The sequence below is a fragment of the Amblyomma americanum genome, chromosome 1, assembly GCF_052857255.1.
Source record: "Amblyomma americanum isolate KBUSLIRL-KWMA chromosome 1, ASM5285725v1, whole genome shotgun sequence".
NCBI classification, from domain to species: domain Eukaryota; kingdom Metazoa; phylum Arthropoda; class Arachnida; order Ixodida; family Ixodidae; genus Amblyomma; species Amblyomma americanum.
The window spans coordinates 242,080,174-242,099,106 of NC_135497.1; the positions used below are offsets into that span (position 1 = coordinate 242,080,174).

The following is an 18,933-nucleotide window of genomic DNA, read 5'->3' on the forward strand; positions in this document are numbered from 1 at the left end:
CTACTCATCACTTTCAAATTAGAGTTTGTTGCTAGATTGTCAGGGGAATCAGGGACCATGAAGGAAGAGGAGAGAAGGTGCTCTCAACTAAGCACTCAATCGGAGGCGAGTGCTGGGAGAATTTCAGCCCGATGATTCTCGCGACTGCCGGTGGAACAGACACTGCCTTTGTTTTGGCCCTTATGCACTACCAACAAGGAAACTAAGCGTCGTGGGACAACGGTCGTGCTTAAGTAACTTACTCTAATATGACGCGACTTCGGTTTAGTGTCTCGCAAGGGAAGCGCCGTGCTGCACAGCCTAACGAAAACATGTTCTCTGGACGAAAAGGCGAACAAGACACGCGCAGCAATCATCGCGTTTGTTCAGTCGAAACGGTTTCCATCAAAATAACAGTCACTGAGTGCTCCTGTAAGGCTCACTGATCATATCTCATGCTGGCACAGCTTCTGACAAATGTCGTACACAACAAGCGCAAAGGAGACTATTTTGTACTAAATAAATAGTCATGAAACACCACGATAGAAGCAGCGAAACCAGAGAGAAAACCGTGTGAACATGAGCGCCGCCATTAAAAACGATGGACTACTGGCTTCTTGGCTACTTCGGCGCTTCGACCATGTACTGCACTTTACACTAAATTAAACTATACAACATATACTTATTTTATTTATTTATTAATCCTTAGCCCTGCATTATAGCTACTTTAAATTTTCAAACCTATTAGCGCTGCTCGCAACTAGAAACCGGAGCCGCGCGGCGCCAACGTCGGGGAAAGCGCGATAGATAGCGCCAACAGCGGAAATAGATTGCAGCATGGAGGAAAGAAAAAAAAAAAGAGGCCGTCGCGTGACATTTTTTGAAGCCGGAAACGAGCTCGGCGCCAAATTGTCCGGGCGCGCTTTTGTTTATTTTTATTTGCGCTCTTGTTTACGTTTCTCCTCGTGCGCGTTTCAAACCACGCGAAGGAGCCAGACTAGAGAGACTCCAGTGCGAGTGCCGCTTGACTCCTGGCCGTTGTTCATGTACAGGAGACGTCGGAAGCGTTCGTGTGAGACATCCAGCTGCTTCCAGTTATTGCTCTTTGCCGCGTCGTCTCCGCGCCGTCCCCGCTCTCTCGTTCGAACGAAACAGTCCGGCCTTGCATGGCCATAATCAAGTAGCATTCGGCAAAGGCACTTATCGCAACTGTGGCAAGCGCGGGAAGCAACTTATTACGGTGGTCCACCATGGTAGGTCGTTTATTGCCACTTTTGCCTGCGTCGTTTTGCGAAGACGGAGATATGTGTCCGTGGGTTTCTTCCAGGCGGCACTTTGCGAAATATACTGGTATACTTACATCCGGCTCATCCTAGACTCGTACGAGTTAATAGCAGGGCTAGAAGCTTAATTTCACCAGGTAAGGTGAAGGACAAAAAAACTAGTTCAGTGAAATTGTGTATAAATACACAGCTGCTGCCAAAATATAGCAGAATAAAACAAAACCAAATCTTCCATATATATACTTTGAAGAGCATGCTTTTTGTTCTCATTTTTTTATATAAACTGTTACACATGGTGCCACTGAAATAGAACTTATTACTCTGTGCCGTGTATCATCTTTCATTCTTTTTTTATTCTGTGTGTCTTGGATTGCGCTGTGTATTTCATGATACTTCTGAAAGAACTATCCCACTTTAATGCAATGTAAAGTACTGCCTTTAAATTTAAGCTTCCTGAAAAGCTTTAGAACATGGCTACCCTGGAAGCTTTCCGTGTCCAGCTTGCTGGCACAAGGCTTATATTTAAATGGCCCTCTGCTATACTTTGTACATGAGAACATCATGATTTTCGAATGGACAGCTGTCAAATGTGCTCATGAGGTTTTAAAACAATCTTTATTTGCTGGAATGAATTCAGAGCTTCATGCCTGAGATCCCTGAGCAAGGTTCTTGATGTCGAGATGTTTGCATGCTGTGTTCGCATAAATGTGGTCCGTATACTGGCCACACTTCAATCACGCTCTCTGGCGGATAGCACAACCCTCTCAGTATTATGCTGAATGAGTGTGCACGTCCGTGCTTTTGGCTAAGTCGTGAACAATGCTTCCATGCACGATAACACCGCAGCTTAGTGTTCAACCTGCCTTTTAATGCTGCTCTTGTTGATGAATATTGCAATCTCTATATTGCATATGTTTGGGAAGCTGGCTGTTTCAACAATGTCTCCTGCTGCAGCAGTGAGTACAAAAAGAATCCTGGAGTATTTTGTTTTTGGTCTTGAATACTGTATTTTTCTTCATAGCAAGTTTTCGTGTGGCTGGCCATGCCGGGAAAGCTTTCTCATGCAGCAGCGAGGATTGGCAATTATACTAAGAAGTCTGAGTTCTTGACCCTGAATGCAAAACTTAGCATCATAACATATTCATAATGATGACCGCGCCAACAATGACATTTGATCCACAACTTCAAGAGCCACTCATAGAGGTGACAGAAACAGAGAGTGCCGACAGTGGCTATAGGAGCACGGCAGGGAAGGATTTATGGTGGGGGGGATGTCATCCCCATTCAAAAACCTGACATTTTACATAGGAAAACCGTGCCGAGCCCCTATTTCTCAACAAAAAAATTCCAAGGAATACATGTTTTATATGAGACAGCCCCCTCCTCCCCCCCCCCCTTTAAGAATGATCCATAAATCCACCCTTCTAGCATGACACGTGGCAGGTTTTGCATCCACAGATCTAGTGTAGAGCATGATTATTTATATACATGACCGTATCTTTTCAGACTGCTTCTAGAAGTTTAGGAGTACACAGTGGCTTCAGTATAGGTTTCACAGTGCTGCTGTGCGTTATTTCATTGCTGTGTTTCATGTTTAACGTGCACAGTTGCAGCTGTACACATAAATTTTCTCTAGTTGTTGAAATTTTAGCTTGTAATGCCACTGCAGAGTAGCACACTTTACTTGTGATCCACCATACAGAAAGTGAAAGTCAATGTATTGAACACATCAAATTATATTTTTTCAGCATAACTGCAGGCATCTTTGAAATTGAATGCACATGTGCATTCTCATTTCAATGAGTACTTTTTACCACAAATGACACTGTCATAGGACATGGGAAAAATAAACACATGTGAGAAAAGGCGCCCAAATTCAGTTCGAGCTTCATTACGCAGTGAAAGCTCGGAGCGTAAACGTCCATACTATTAATACGCGAAGGGTGGCAAACGAAACCATATGGGGAGTTGAAACATTTTCGCTGTCATGAAGTGCGAAAATGCTTCGCCTTTTTCGCACTTTTTTCTCATGACCTCAACAAAGCAACTGCTGAACCTGCTACAGGAAACGGATCTAAAAACAGCGTGCGACCAGAAATACAGACTTGATCTCGATATGAACGAATACACATGAGCCCGGCACGTCCCAAAGGCAAATAGCTTGCACGACACTTGAGACAGGCATGCGACAAAGTTTCTATATACTAAGAACAAAGCGAGCGCCGCTGCTTCCTTTGCAATATCGCTCTCCGCCCATTTCATGAACCCCGCCGCTCACACAAGTGCAATCGTCGAAAAACAAAAATACCAGTTGTATTATAACCAACACCAGTTGCAATCGCTGGAGCGTTGCAAGAACACACATAACTAGCAACGAGGTTTCACTGCTGATCGAAACGGGAACGCGAATAGCACACGGCACGCACAAGACACGAAACGTTCGCACAATACGCCGACGACCGCTCTGTAGTGCACGCCGTTTCGAATCACGAACAGGGCGAGTGAACAGCGGCGGCCTCTCGACGGCTCCGAGCAGCACTGCAGTAGACGTTGTCGTTGAATGGTTGTGGCCGAAAGCGTTCAAATCCGTGCACGCAACAAGAATTTTGCACTAAGATATGGTTGAACGCCGTCAACGTCAGCCTGTGAGCACCACCAAAAACATAAACTCGAGCAGTTAACGAAAGTACGCCTACGCCGCACCTCAAATGGTATGCCGCGGCCAGCTGCTGCCGCCCGGTTTGTAAACAGGCTGCCCGGACAAGATCGCCTCCCGAGCGAGAAAGAACTACGTGATTTCCTCCACACTTTTCTCCCATGTTGTTGTATAGAAAGGGCCTCTCCTGAGTTTTCCTTCCTCCATGGGTTGTAGCATAGAGGAATTTTCCTTCCTCCATGCATGGAGGAAGAAAAGTTTTTTTTTTTTTTTCCTCCATGCCTCTATGGATTGCAGCTTCCGAAGCGTTTGGAAGTAGGTAGGCTGAAAACGCCGATTGGTCGATGAGATGCGCTTCTCCGTGACGTTTTTTTGCTTCGCTCTCATTCTCAACCGGATGAATGGATGTATGGGTGGATGGATATGGATACGGCTGAACCCTTTAAATCGGGCGGTGGCTCAAGCCACCTAGCCATGACTTAAGAAATTTTACTCTTGTCTTGATTTTAGCCACCAATCAGATAACCTTCGCTTGGTTACTTCTACCCACTTCAAATCTACTTCCCCTTCACTGTCCTTAAACCCCAATGCCTTGGTTATATCAGCCCCGCTGCTTTTCACTGTAGGGTGAAGCCCTTTACAGAAAAGTATCAAGTGTTCAGCCGTTTCCTCCTCCTCTCTGCACGCAACGCACGCCGTGTCTATCACGTGGTACCTAACTCTAAATGTCTCAGTCCGCAAAACTTCATTCCTGGCCCCAAACAACAAAGAGCTTCCCCTACAATTATCATAGATATTTTCTTTGGCAATTTCCTGCTTGAAGATCCTGTATGTTCCAAGTGCCGATTTCGTCAGCATCCCTGTTTTCCACATTTAGAGCTCTCTCTGTTTCTTTAACCCTTTTCTTAGCCGATAATTGCTGATTTGCCCCCCCCCCCCCCCCCCCTTACTGCTGTCCAGATATTTGCTTCTCAGTTTTCTAGTTCGCTTTCTCCATTTCGTGTCAACATTCTTTATATACAGGTATCTGAAAACTTTCGTAGCCCACTGCCCATTCATAGCCCGTCCATTTGAGCCGTGACGTTATTGTGACTCCTAGATACTTATATTCTTTTACCTCTCTGACTGCATTGTTATTTATGTTGTATGTAAAATTAAGTTGCGTATTCTTTTTACTGATGCAGAGATAAACTGTTTTGTCGAAGTTAATAACCATTTCTTATTTGTTACACCATTTTGCTAATAATTGTAGATTTTCGTTCAAAGTAAGCTAGTCAGACACAGATTTGACAGAATTAAATATAGTACAATAATCCGCAAACAGCGTTTCGGTCACAGAGGGTTAGAGAGCTTCTGTGAGGTTTTTTATACAGATATTGAAGAGTACTGGACCCAAAACCGATCCCTGAGGCGCACCTAAGTAAACTTCTAAGAATCGAGAGGTTGCTCCATCGATGTCGCAAACTGCTTTCGTTTTGATAAACATGATGTGACCCAACTGATTATTTGGTCCGGAATGCCTAATAATTTCATTTTTGTTGCTAGTTTATGATGAAGAACTTTATCAAAAGCTTTGGAATAATCTAAAAAATTATGTCGACCTGGCGACCACAATCAAACACTTTGACACTTTTACCTACAGTGACCCCTAGTTGTGCTGTAGTGGAATATCCTTGACGGAAGTCATGTTGGGCTTTGGTCATTATTTCCGTCTGGTCCGAAAAATTGTTGTGGTATTTGGTGATTAAATGTTCTAGCACTTTTGTAGGAGGTGGAAATGAGAGAAATAGGGCGGTAATTACCAACTTGCAGTCGGCTGCCATTTTTAAAATCCGGAATCACGTGGGAAATTTCCCATTCATCTGGTACTATACCCGATTCAAGAGGCTCATAAATATTATTATCGAAAACTTGGCTAGTATTACAGCGTAAATTTTAAGAAAGGTAGTGGGAATATTATCGGGGCCGGGGGTTCCTTGGTGTCTAGCCGCAGGAGTAATTCTACTATTATTTCTCTGCTAATGGTAACACTTCTTTTGAGACTGTTCAGACAACAGTCGTTAAACGTTGTATTAGATTTAGTAAATACGCTTTGGAAGTAAGTATTAGAAGCATCAGCTATCCCCTTTTTATCTGTAATGGCAGAGTCGTTGATGATAATCTTATCAAGTTTTCTAGTTCCTTTGTTTGACAGAAACTGCCAAAATTTACTGGGATTTTCTGTCACGAAAAAAACCAAGTGTCTCACCATGGAAGCCAGGTTGAAACTCTTAGTCGTAGCTGCATGTTTGCCCCTACCAAAAACTCACGGCACCATACTTCTGTATAATGACGTGGTATGCAGCACTTTTTGGTTGAAATCAGCTTCACAAGATATGGACATTGTTGCTGTCTTCTACACTTTAGCGTTAGGCTAAGATTAATGAAAATGACTCTTCAAACATTCTTTTTGGAAAGTTCTTTCGATTCTTCGCTCTGTCAGCATTTTTCGCAGCTTGTGTTGCCGCACAATGCCTCTTGTTGTGCCATTAGAAATGAAATGCTCACACGGCTGGACAGTTTCTGTGTACCTGAAGAGAGGAGAGTGGCGTTCTGGTGCATGGCCTTCAAGAACTGAGACGACTGCCAGTCGAGCTCTCGAGCAAGGATTCGTTGGTCGTGGCGGTAATTTCGATCCATCGATAGCGGACCACTTCTGCAAATCTTTTTGTGCTTGGCGAAATGTCTCCATGCATCAATTCTTTGTGGACAAAAAGTATCTCCTCTGGACGAACAGTGACACGGGAAACGTTCAATGCACCATGCTACTCCTGTCCCTTTCACTTTGTATGGCTACGGACTGACCATCCTCGCAACAACTTCAGGCTGCAAAGCAGGTAATACCATCAACTCAGGATACACGACACATGAGCCTCATTTTAACACCACAATGTTAAGGATCCCATTCGGCAGAAAATCCGTTGTCGAACGGCATTGTGAGAAAAAAATCTCAGGAGAAGCAGCGTAAGTGGGTTACCCAGGTTACGTGGCCTTGTGGCGTCGTCACAACCTGCCCATCGAATTGTAAGCAAACTGGCTACCGTGGTAGGTGGCAGTTAAATTAATGATTGGTCGTGAGAGGTTGCTTGGTAAGAGCAACCTCGGTAGCACAAGCCCCACCAGTGGCAGCACCTGCCATCGCAGGGCAGTGGCGCATCACTTAACCGTTGCACCACGGTGCCAGGACTGATATAAGGACTTCCAGGGGTCTATGAATCTAAAGTCGAGATTGGGCAACTCAGCATATATGGGCATTAACCGATTACAGCTATCGTGCCATACTCTTAGGGCAGAGCCTAAATGTCCTCTGCAATTTTTTAAGGCTAATTTATTCTGGTTCTTGGTCATTGTGGCCATCCAGCAGGGCTTGCGTCATCAGTGGAAAGCCATGAATAATGATAAAGGACTAAAATAAACAACCTAAAAACGAAATGTCATAAATATAAGGTCCCTGTACTGTCCTGTAGCTTTCATCAGGCTAGCGGTGGCTACTGGAGACTGAAAGGCAAAAGCTTAGAATGATTTGAGAGGGAGTATTTCAGAGCACCCCGAAGCTAAAGCTGCACAGAACATCCAGCTGAGTTTGTTCCTGTTCTGTACGCAGGTTTTCAAGGACGGGGAGGTGTTCCTGGTGGACGGTCGTCCGCTAGACAGATCCAACTGGATGCGCTACGTGAACTGCGCAGCCAGTCCACAGGAACAGAACATGGTGGCCTTCAGACGTTACGGCAACAAATACTACCGGACACCCAAGGCCGTGGGCGCCGGCGAGGAGCTCCTCGTGTGGTGCGGCGCAGCGTTTGCTCGGGAGCTGGGGCTGCTCGGCAAGCCACGAGGTTCGGGGCCGTCCGCGAAAGGTGAGGGTCACGTCTTTTCATGCGTGGTACGAGCAGTCGCAATTGGGTGGGGTGATCTGATTTAGATTTTTCATGGAGAGGCTGATGAGACACTTTGCATCCCGAATGGTCATAAGAAATGCATCACTCCAAAAGAGCTGTATTAAAAGGATAGGGATGTCAAGTAGAAGTTGGCTGGAATGTACAAGGAAACTCGTTCAATCACAGAGACCACATTGACCAGCAACGGAGCTTTTATAATTTAATAAAGAAAAAATACAGGTGTCGCCCTCCACTGCCGATTTCGCAAGCATAATGCATGCGTCAACACCGAATTCCGGGGCGGATCCCAGAGGCCACACCACATCACTATTCACTGTAATACAGAGGTAACCCGCTCTTTTCGGTAAAGACATCTTGAGTTTAAATGGATTGGCGGGAAGGCTTTTAAATACAATGTTCTCGGCGATGAATGCGTTTTTATGGGTTGGTAGAGCGTATTTCGGACGCGTATTTCGGAGGTTGTGGGTTCGGATTCCATTGATGACATGTCGTTTTTCTTCTGCTTTCTAATAAATTATTTTAAAAATAATTACCCAGTTAATCTTCCGTCGATGAAGATCACAAATTAAAAAGACACTCCTTGGTTTCAGTGAATGTTGGCTTCTTTCATGTGCGTTAATTAGAGTGTGCGAATATCTGCGGTGCTCACCGCTGCTTGTTGCTTTCGCAGCGCTAGTCGAGGCATGGCAGAGAAGGCCAAGTGGCCCGTGCGCCGCGGGGATAGAAAATCAACTATTACAATTTAGTTAATCAGCTTACTAGTAAAAGCAATTTACCAGTTGGGAGTTGAGTTGAGTTGTACGCTGCAGGTGGTATTAACCTTGCTTGTTCTGCGGGCAATCTCCACCGTAGCGTGACTTATATGTTAATAATGACATAAACCTTTCGGATCAGTTGTCTGGTGTCCGCTTTAACTCGTATTACTACGCGTCAAACGCCATACTGTTACCTCAAAAAGCCTATTTTTTAAAAAATTAGTGTCAAGCATTCCTGAAAGACCTGGTATATCGCCTGCCACGTGGAGCACCTAAAAAGCCCCAATTATCAAATAATTCCCTCCGCGTATGGATCTCAAGGAAGCGCTGGGCAAATTTTTAATAGGTCCGGTAGGTTTTCGGGGTCGCCGCCTGCAATCATCGCGTCCCGTCGGCATCGTCACTGGCATGAACGCTTACTTTCTGAGCTTTTTTGTCAGCTTTGGAACAATCGAACCTTGAAGCAAGTGCCAGGTATCGTAGTAGCTTATAAGAACGGTCAGCGTTCATGCAGTTGTCCCCGATAGTACAGAGGCGCGCTGGTGGTCCTGCGCACAAGCAGCTGCACGATGTGATTAAAACAAAGCTCCTCCTGCGGTAGCTCGAAAGTGGCCTCAATTTCGAGACATATTCTCGCGTCGGCTGTCCAACCTGCAAATTCCGGTTTTTGAGGCTGATATCCACCATCAGCTGTGGGTATGCCCGGCGCTGGAGCCGACGAGAATCTGGCACCTGGTGCGGCAGCGGGTCTCTCGCCGGCCAATACTTCGTTATATATCGCTTGGAGTCAGGGACCGCATCATCAGCTTTATTAGAACTGCCAACATTTTTCCTTTATTTAGCCATCATTATCTTTCAACCATCATTACATACCCTTTTTATGCCCTCAGGAAATAAATAAATATCGATTTGTAAAACGAAAAGACAAACAAACAAGAAAGCCGTGGTAACTCTTCTGTGCATGTCTGTAGACGTGAATTTGAGATGGCTGGCGATTAGTGCTGGAACTATAATTCGTTTCAGAGCTCTCCACAAACTATCTGCTTTTTTTCCCGCAGAAGGCGGAAACAGCGAGGTCAGATCAAAATGTGTCTTCTCCTGCGGTGCATGCGGTGAGCTGTTTTCAGCGCAAGATCTCTTGGAGAAGCACAGGCGGCGCAAGCACCCGCAGAGGCTAGAGGGAAGGCACCGCTGCGCCCACTGCCCCTATTCGAGCGATCAAAAGTAAGACAAGATTTGAACTTTCCTCTCGTTTTGGTTTTGTTATGTGAGGTTTTAACTGGGGGATAAATAAGTTATCCCCGATTAACCGCGGCTCACACGGTTCAAAACTGCCCGGACCCTACCCCGTGATAGCTCGCGCTACCGAGCGCACGCCGACCACGTCGGGCCTTGCTCTGTGTGGGAAGAAAGGAGCAACACTCTGGCTGACTCAAACAGGCATTTATTGGTACAGCAACAAAATATGCGAAGGAATTGAGGTCATCCGACTCACCATCACGGTTTCGAGCGAACATTCGCCCACGCTAGGGCAAGCGAGAAACTCCGAGGCCAATAGGGACGAGCTAGCGGGAGGGTGTTCCCAACACGAGGCCTCGCTCCGCTAGCGAAGAGCGGAGCGCCGCGCCGATCAGTCGGTACGCGTCGAGTTCCCGAGCCGAAGATCGGGCGCTATATGCTGTTGGAGATGGCGCTTTGCTCCCACCACTGGACACCAGTTGTTGAATGGGGGTTCAGTGTCACTCCCGACGGGACCACAGGTCAGGAACGACGCTTGCTCCGAACTGCGCCACCACCACCAGGATAGGACTGCCGACGAGGTTAAGGAGTTGGATGATCGGAGGAAGGTTACTGGAGGGTTCATTTACAATATTTACATAGATAGAGTCAAAAGGAACTTCTCTCCGAAGAGAGGATATTAAAAGGAGGCCTAAGGAGCCTTAAAAGGGAGCATGATCCCTAAATGAAGCACGATTCAGGGAGCGCCCAAATGGTGCACGATTTTCACTGCACTCGCTGTCCAGTTTTATACTGTTCTTGGTCCCTAGATTCCCCAGGTTGAGGACGTCTCCGCCAGGGTTGGAGTGGTCTGTCTTATATTATCACGCACAAACACGCACCACCGCACACAGGGACATGCCCTCGTCATGTGTTGAGCCAGGGAGAGAGGAGGATGCCCTCGGGTCCACTCCGACTGCGGAGGGAGATGATCTCGTAGCCAGTGGAAAGATTCCACGCACCGCCGTCACCTGTTCTTTAGATGTCAGTCGACGCCCCGGACAAGAACGCATGGTCGGGTCCAGTAGTCGGAAGGGTCGCTTCGTTCCTGGCGACGCCTGCGAAGGCTGGCGGACGACGACCGCTAATCCGCCGCCGTTTTTTCACACAGAGCGTCTTCTACTGGGAATGAGGCCGCATTAGTTCCCTCAACTTAGTCACGGGCATTTGGGAAAAATAGTTGCCGTTGGCTCGCTGCGGCGGCCTCTCCGCTTCGCCCGGAGTCCGCCCGGGATCCGGGGTACTCGAGTCGGAAACGTGGGAGGATTCTTATCGCGTGGCTCGGGACCATCCCGAAGAAGCTTAGTGATGGCTTCCTGCAGGTGAACCTTGCCGAAGACGCTGCCAACCCAGAAGAGCGGGCCCCCGAATGTAACAATGTAATGCCCCGCGCGCACGTGCAGCAAATACGCAGTTTGTGGCACTCGTTTCGTTGCGACGGCGGCGCCCTTCCTTGTTATTTAAAGTAACTAGAAATTAATATAGAGTTAATATTAATATATAGAGTTAATATGCAGATACACCTGCGACTTGCGACAAAGGTGCTCCAAAATTTATATTCAAAAATGGCAGGAAGAGGTGAGGGAAATAGCTGGGTATTACTGCAGGATAATGTTACAACCGGATGGTGTTGCATTATTGAAAAAAGAATACTCCCTTTCTTTCTTCTCTCCTTCCGGACGAAGCAGTGTCGGTGAGAGGTGGATCCGCGGCCCCGTGTGGTAGCATATACGCATGCAGTGGGCTTCTTCTAGTTTTTCAGCTCTGCGTCATCAGTGTGGTTAACATGCTCACAGTGTCTACTTTTTAATGCCCCTTTCATTTGCTTCCACGTAGACCTAATGTCGTCAGACACGTGCGGACCCACACGGGCTGGCGGCCCTTCTTGTGCCAGGTGTGCGGGAAGGGCTTCGCACGGCTAGACCATCTCACAGGCCACCAGCTGGTCCACTCGGGGGAGAGTCCGCACGAGTGCCTGGAGTGCGGACAGCGCTTCAGCCAGGCGTCTAACCAGACTGGCTGCTCACCGCAGGGTGCAGCACTGTGTGGACGGCGGGGCTGCCTCGCACCTGTGTCCCCGCTGCGGGAAGTGGTTCAACCATAAGGGCCACCTCAACACCTGCTGACAAACACGGGGGAGAGGCCCCACGTTTGCTCACAGTGCGGCAAGAGGTTCACGCGACTTGTTGATGTCGTGAGACATCAGAGGGTGGTGCACGGCCGCCAATACCAGCTCCAGTCCCCGCTCTGCGTGAAAGGCATTGTGAACATGGCCAACATGAGAATACATGTGTGCACATGGCACAGCTCTGCTAGGGATAACGAAGAGCTGTGCAGCGATGAGTGAGGGACTCGGTGCAGGTGGAGGCATGTAAAAGGCTCCTCTTGAGCCCTGTCTTGTGTGTTTTTTCATGAAATTTTAACATCTGTGAAGAATTACACAAACTGGAATTTGTTTTTAGCACAGAAAGACACCACACGAAGAAACTAACTTCACAGTACAAAGCGCTAAGAACTCGGTTTTTATTGACAGATCGCTTGCTTTTATACAGCAGCTGCTCGTATCACATCACATCACATCACTTTATTTTCCTTAAAGACCCCTTTCGGGGTGTTACATAAGGGGTGGGGTTTACAAGATGCAGGCGATCACAGAAGTCGAAAATGTGGATGGACAGGCTATGGCAGCGACATGGTGGGAAAGGCCGTTCCAGTTAGTTGCTGTTCGTGAAAAAAATGAGTTCATGAAGGTAGTAGTACGGGCTCGTGGACGCAAAACTTGAAGAGGGTGACCGATGCGATGGGATCTGCGTGGTGGGGGTGCGCAGATGTATGGTTCTTGTATTAGGGGCGAATAAAAAAACTTGTGATACAAAACAAGACTGGCAATGCGACGGCAAGCAGAAAGATCACACAAACCTGATTGTAATCTTAGAGATGATATGCTAACGTCGTATGAGTATGAAGAGAGAATAAATCTGGTAGCTCGGTTTTGTACAGCTTCGATGGCATTTGTTAAATATGCTTGATGAGGGTTCCAGATGGGCAATGCGTATTCCAGTTTAGTTCTGATAAGTGAGATGTATGCTTGTAGTCTGACGTGTTGAGGGGCTTCCCTCAGGTGACGTTTTAAGAAACCTAATGTTTTATTAGCTGATGATATCAGATTAGTTATGTGCAGTCGCCAAGATAAATCATCAGAAATGGTGATACCTAAGTATTTGTAAGACTGGACAAGGTCAACAGGGCAGTTAGAAACGGAATATTCAAAAACAAAAGGGTTGCGACGGCGGTGAAAAGACATGTACTTACATTTGTTAGGGTTGAGTGTCATCATCCACTGCGAACACCAGTTTAGTACGAGGTTTAGGTCTGCTTGAAGGGATTCTTGGTGAGAAGGGTTAGTTACCGAACGATAAATAACGCAATCGTCAGCGAACAAGCGGATATGGCAAGATACGCGCTGGGGTAAGTCGTGAATGTAAATGAGGAATAACAAGGGACCAAGGACGGAACCCTGCGGGACGCCAGAGGTGACTGGGAGCGGGTTGGAGGATTGGTTATTAATGTAGGCAGACTGAGAGCGGTGCGTGAGGAATTCGTTAATCCACGCGATGATGTTTGGATGTAGGTTTAACTGGGAAAGTTTAAGAAGCAAGTGTTGATGAGGTACTTTATCGAATGCCTTAGCGAAGTCTAAGAAGATGGCGTCAGTTTGCAGATTAATATCAAGGTTGGCGTGAATGTCATGAAGAAAAATGGCTAGTTGAGTCTCGCACGAAAAACCCTTACGAAAACCATGCTGCGACGGATGAAAGAAGTTATTGGAATCTAAGATATGCATGATTTGGGAGTAAATGACGTGTTCCATGATTTTGCAGGGAATACTTGTTAATGAAATGGGCCGATAATTAAGAGGTGAATCAGTATTACCTGTTTTGTGCACGGGAACGACCTTCCCCACTTTCCAGTCGTCTGAAATGGTTCCTTCGGAGAGTGATTACGAAAACAATAAACAGAAAATACTGGAACAGGCTGGGTTAGCGTTTTTCAAAATTTTTGGATTGATGTCATCTATGCCGGCGGCAGATGAATGTTTTATTTTATCTATTATGCACGAAATTCCACTACTGCTGAAAGTTATGGCGTCCATGGCTGTAGTAATAATAAGTGGTAATGTAAAACATGGTGCTTGGGATTCGTCGGTGAAAACAGATGAAAATGCAGAGTTAAAGATGTCTGCACAGTCGGAATCAGCCACGATTTCACCAGCATTGTTAGTGAGGGTGATAGCGCGCGATTCCTTCGGGTTTATCACCTTCCAGAATTTCTTGGGGTTATCAACTATCATTTTTGGTAGTACTACTTCGAAAAATGAACGCTTAGCACTTCCAATCTCGGCCAAGTATGCGTTCTCAGCTTCATAATATTTTTCCCATGCGTGGGGGTTTGCGTGTCGTTTCGCTGTACGAAATGTGCGTTTTTTCTTGTTTTCGAGCCTTTTCAGTGTCTTTGTGAACCAGGGTTTCTAATTACTCTTTCGTAAACTGCATGATGGAATATATTTATTTGTTAGTTCGATAACTTTATGTTTGAAAAGGGTCCAGTTCTCATTTACACTTCTGGAAAGATAGGACGTTTCAAAGACCGACAGAAAGTTCGTTATTTCAGAGTTGATTGCTTCATAGTTTCTCTTATCGTAGAGCCTAATAGTTTTCTGGGAAGTTTGTCTTAATTCAGGTGAGAAGTTAAAGGTGGCATGGATTACTTTATGGTCGCTGATTTCTCGGAGCCCTGTAATGAAATTAAGACTGTCTGGATGAGTGGTCAGTATGAGATCCAGAGTGTTCGCTGCTTCCCCTGCGACGCGTGTCGGTTCCGATACAACTTGGGTCAAGTTAAAATTAAGGCCAACGTCAATGAAGTCATTCGGCTCTTCTTGACTAAACGAGACGTTGCAGCCGAAATGGCCTGAATCCCCTCCAGATCATTACGGAGTGTAGACAGACTTTCGTAGTCAGTTTCTAAGGCGCTGAGACGCTTAGTTAGATTAGTCATTTTCAGGTCTATTGAGAGAGTTGGCCCTTAAGCTCTTGCACTTCCTTAACCAATTCTGTCTGGCCAGTAGACATCTTTTTTAGTTCGCCAAGGATTACGTCTAGCTTCTCGGGGCCGGGATTGCTCTCAATGTCACCGCACATCAGTAATAGGGACCGAACAACATGAAAGCACTCGATACAGGTAGCAAGGCAACACTGGGGGCTCGGAAGCTGTACCAAAAAGTAGTTGCTGGTTTTTTTTGTGAATATAGTTCAATGGTTACCAACCTGCATAGCGAAGAGAAGTGGGTTATGCAAACGTGTTGTGGCACAGCCACCGAGCCCACAGGGTGCGGTGGATGGTCGCTGCTCCTTTATAGATGGCACGGTGAGTGTTGTTGCTGACGATGGGGCCTCCCAGTCTGCGCTGAGTGTCAAGTTGACTTGAATCGGCGGGTTGGTAGTTGCTGCGCACAATGTCCTTCCGTCAGCCGCGCCGCGCAACGGCGCACGCTCAATCGCGGTCGCCCAGGTAGCGCAAAAGACAGCATTGAGCAAGAGCCAGATGATCGAGGGCGAGTGCACCTGCATGGCGAAGACAAGTGGGTTATGCAAACGTGTTGTGGCACAGCCACCGAGCCCACCAAGTGAAAGAAACAAATTCACTCCAGTCCTCCTCGAGGGATGACGGGATCTCAGTTGATCTGATATGTTCGTGTGTGAATTCTTTTCTTCCACTTTGTTGATATGAGCAGCTGCTGTATAAAGGCAAGAGATCTGTTGATAGAAACCGAGTTGTTAGTTAGAGCTCTGCCCTGTCAAGTTCTTTTCTTCCTGTGCTGTCTATCTGCGCTAAAAAAAATTCGAGTAATGCACCAACTAGCCTGCAAATACGTTCTCCCAAGTTATAACAACCAGCCCTACAACAAGCCTAACTCATCCTATGCAAATATTTGGGAGCAATTAAGTACACGTTGCAGAATGCTGAGGACTTAGGACTAAAGTTAGTGGCATTGCGATCTCTCGGCAGGGTCGATATACACGCTATGGCAAAATAATAGTTTCCTTTCAACAAACATGTTAATCTGGTGATTTTCTGCAAGAACTAAACAAAAATGTTTCTGTGACGAATTGATATATTAATATACAGAGACACTAAAACGGGCCATAAAAAATGCACTTGCCTGAGGTGCAGTGATGTGTGCTGCACTGCGTTTTCTAAAGAACAACAAAATGGAAAACCTGCACGAATTTTTCATTAGCGTAATTTCTCAGTCAACCGTGACTGCTTAAATTTTTGCCTCGTGCTGCATTCAGTCAGTTCTTGACACCTATGCGCATCATACCCACATTGAAGGTGCTATGAGGTACAGCGACTATAGGCGGCTTGAGGCTGTAGTGCTTGCCAATGAACTGACCCCATTCTGTTCGCTTTTGTCCTGTTTCTGTTGTGCTGCTTGGAAAGTGATGCTTTTCATTGTTTCATTAAAAGGCGTGGTTCTGCATGTGCCAAAAGGTACGAGGAGAGGTAGGGGGGGGGGGGGGGGTGCCAGGATAATTCATCTTGCACCATTTTGAAAGTTCACAGTTTTCTTTTTTCACACTTCATTAGAAAGTGTCTGTCTCATGCTGCCGTTATTGTATTGTTCGCGTTGCACAGCCCACTATTGTTTGCATTCGATGTTCAATCTGCTCGCGCTGTGCTACGTTCTGTAGCTCCTGTATTTGACAATGCAACTGAGTTGTGGCATGTTTGGCATTTGAGTTTTTATTCTACTTTTCTACTGTTGCTTGCGGTTGTGGTTAGGAACACTTTCTGAGCTGTATATTGCGTTTGTGTTTCTAACCCGCCGTGTAGCGTTCCTACAAACAGCAATGTCAATAAAAAGTGAGTAAAAAAGAAAAGCACATGCTCTTTGATCCGCATAACATATGAATCTGACCGCCAGTATGTCAGCACCATGCATGAGCTATTTATACAGCTTTTTTTTTCGGAAAAGCCGAGGCTAATAGTGAAGAAACAATGTTGACTAACACCAAAGACGGAGAAGAAAATCTGGCTGGATCTTGCTTTCAGTTTTCCTGCGGTATATGGCGTGCTTTACGCTAGGATTCACAGCAGATCATCTGCTCACGTATAGAATCTCACCAAGGTAAGTGTCGGAAGCTTTCTTCTTGAGTGAATGATTAAGAAAAGTTGTTTGTATGGCAGTGTGTGTCTCGCGTGCTATGTTGTAACAGGCACTACAACCTCCGTATACGACCTGACGCAGAACTACAGCACCAATAACTGAGCTCCCTCTTCCTAGACGAAAGTCTGGAGGAAAACTGATAACTACTTGCGCAGATTCTCATCTGCCCTTTCCGCTCCATAACCCAGGTCGCAGATCTAAAAAAAATCGCCGCTTCTGACAAAACTTATATACTTGAAAGCTTCACCAGTTTCACTGGCAGGTCAGCAAGAATTGATGGCATCCCTACCCGGTACATTTTGAGGTGCGATCAAGGCGACGCACATTTATCTCTCGAGAAAAGAAAAAAATATCTTTGCAGATATACACCCGAGGAACGTTGCGTGGGATGTTTGCCGGTTGAAGGCTTCATACTCATCGATACTTCACAGAAACTATACCGCAAATTTGCAGAATGCTTTTACTATTGTTGTCTCATCAAAAAAAAAAAGCTAAACTGTGCTACAGTTTTGCTGAAACATTCGGCTAGAGCCGTGATGTTTTTCAACTCGCCTTCTTTTCATCTTTCTTGACCGGGTTTAGTTTCTGTGCTTTTTGCGTCTTCTTTCAATAGTTTTTGTTCTGCTTTTTTGCTCTTGGCTTATGGATTCCTACGACAATGTCTGCAATGGAATTCAGTTACACGTGAGTACACTCTGGATGGGATCAAAGTAAAGGCTCTCGCCATAAAGCTTATTGCGTTTACAATATGCCACGTAGGCCGCAAAGGCCTGCGAGAGCAACGGTAATCATCTGCTTTTTAAATTTGTCTCTTTTACCCCTTCCGTAATCCCTTAGCGGTATGGTGTAGGTTACCACAAACTGTAAGGATGTTTCAGCACCTTCCCTCTTAACTACTTATAACCCGAACGCAGGTTCGCAAAGAATAAAAAAAGATTGGTTGGAAGGAAATGAAAGGCGCAGTAACTGCTAAACTTCTTGCTGGACACCACAAACGCGCTGTGAGGGAAGGGAGGGAGGTGGGAGCGAAAGAAGAGAGAAAAAGGGGCCGTAGTGGAGGGCCCCAGACTAAGACCACCGGGGGATCTTAAATGCCCCTGACATCGCGCAGCACACGGGTACCTTTTGCATTTCGCCGCTATCGTAACGCGGCCGTGTTTAACCGCTGTACTCCGGCTCAGTAGCCGAGCGCCCTATACCTACTAAGCCACTGCGGCGGGTGCTCAAAAAGGCGCCCGTGTGCTGTGTGACGTCGGTTCTGGTTTCGATCCCCAGGTGGTATTATGTTGTTATCCTACCAAAAGATGGCACATACCCACACTGCGGGATCGGCCAAGAATCGGGTGGCTATTCACCTGTACTCAGGTAATTAAAATAATTATCTTTCTCTCTTTTTCTTTCACTTCCTACGCGCGCTTGAGAACTAAGACAGTTATAGCAGCTTTAATTTCCTGATATTCAATTTTCATGTGACGCGTTTTTCGGTCTCTTGGATATAAATGGTTCACATGTCGTTTCCCACACATATCACAGCCGACCACGACTGTACCTTCGACGAAAATCCCGCGGCAAAAAAAAAAAAAAAACGTTGACGGAACGGGTGTCTCGAGTACGCCGCAATTAATACGGGCTATTCCTACGGCAAGATATCTGCGTGCTTTGCTACAAGCATGCATGCCTGTACCGCCGCACGCGATTAGACGACAGGCACTGCCGGGCGCGCCAATCGCAATGTTGGGACCATCCGCCTCGCTCGAAAGTGATCGTACAACACATTTCCGCCCCACGTCCGCCTGGCGGCCCGCTGGAGAAG

At 46.3% G+C, this 18,933-nt stretch overlaps 1 protein-coding gene across 2 annotated transcripts; it reads left to right on the forward strand.

The window, feature by feature from the left end:
- Positions 1-680: 680 nt before the first annotated feature.
- On the forward strand, positions 681-16,833 carry LOC144114838 (PR domain zinc finger protein 14-like). 2 transcript variants are annotated; one of them, XM_077648826.1, is made up of 4 exons: positions 681-1,232; positions 7,562-7,814; positions 9,670-9,835; positions 11,726-16,833. In XM_077648826.1, exons 1-4 carry the CDS (start codon positions 1,230-1,232, stop codon positions 11,991-11,993), a joined length of 690 nt encoding a protein of 229 aa, XP_077504952.1. In that variant the 5' UTR covers positions 681-1,229; the 3' UTR covers positions 11,994-16,833. The 2 variants fall into 2 exon arrangements, with proteins under 2 accessions (XP_077504952.1, XP_077504953.1); XM_077648827.1 differs by lacking the exon at positions 681-1,232 and adding an exon at positions 4,859-6,794.
- The last annotated feature ends 2,100 nt before the right edge of the window (positions 16,834-18,933 follow it).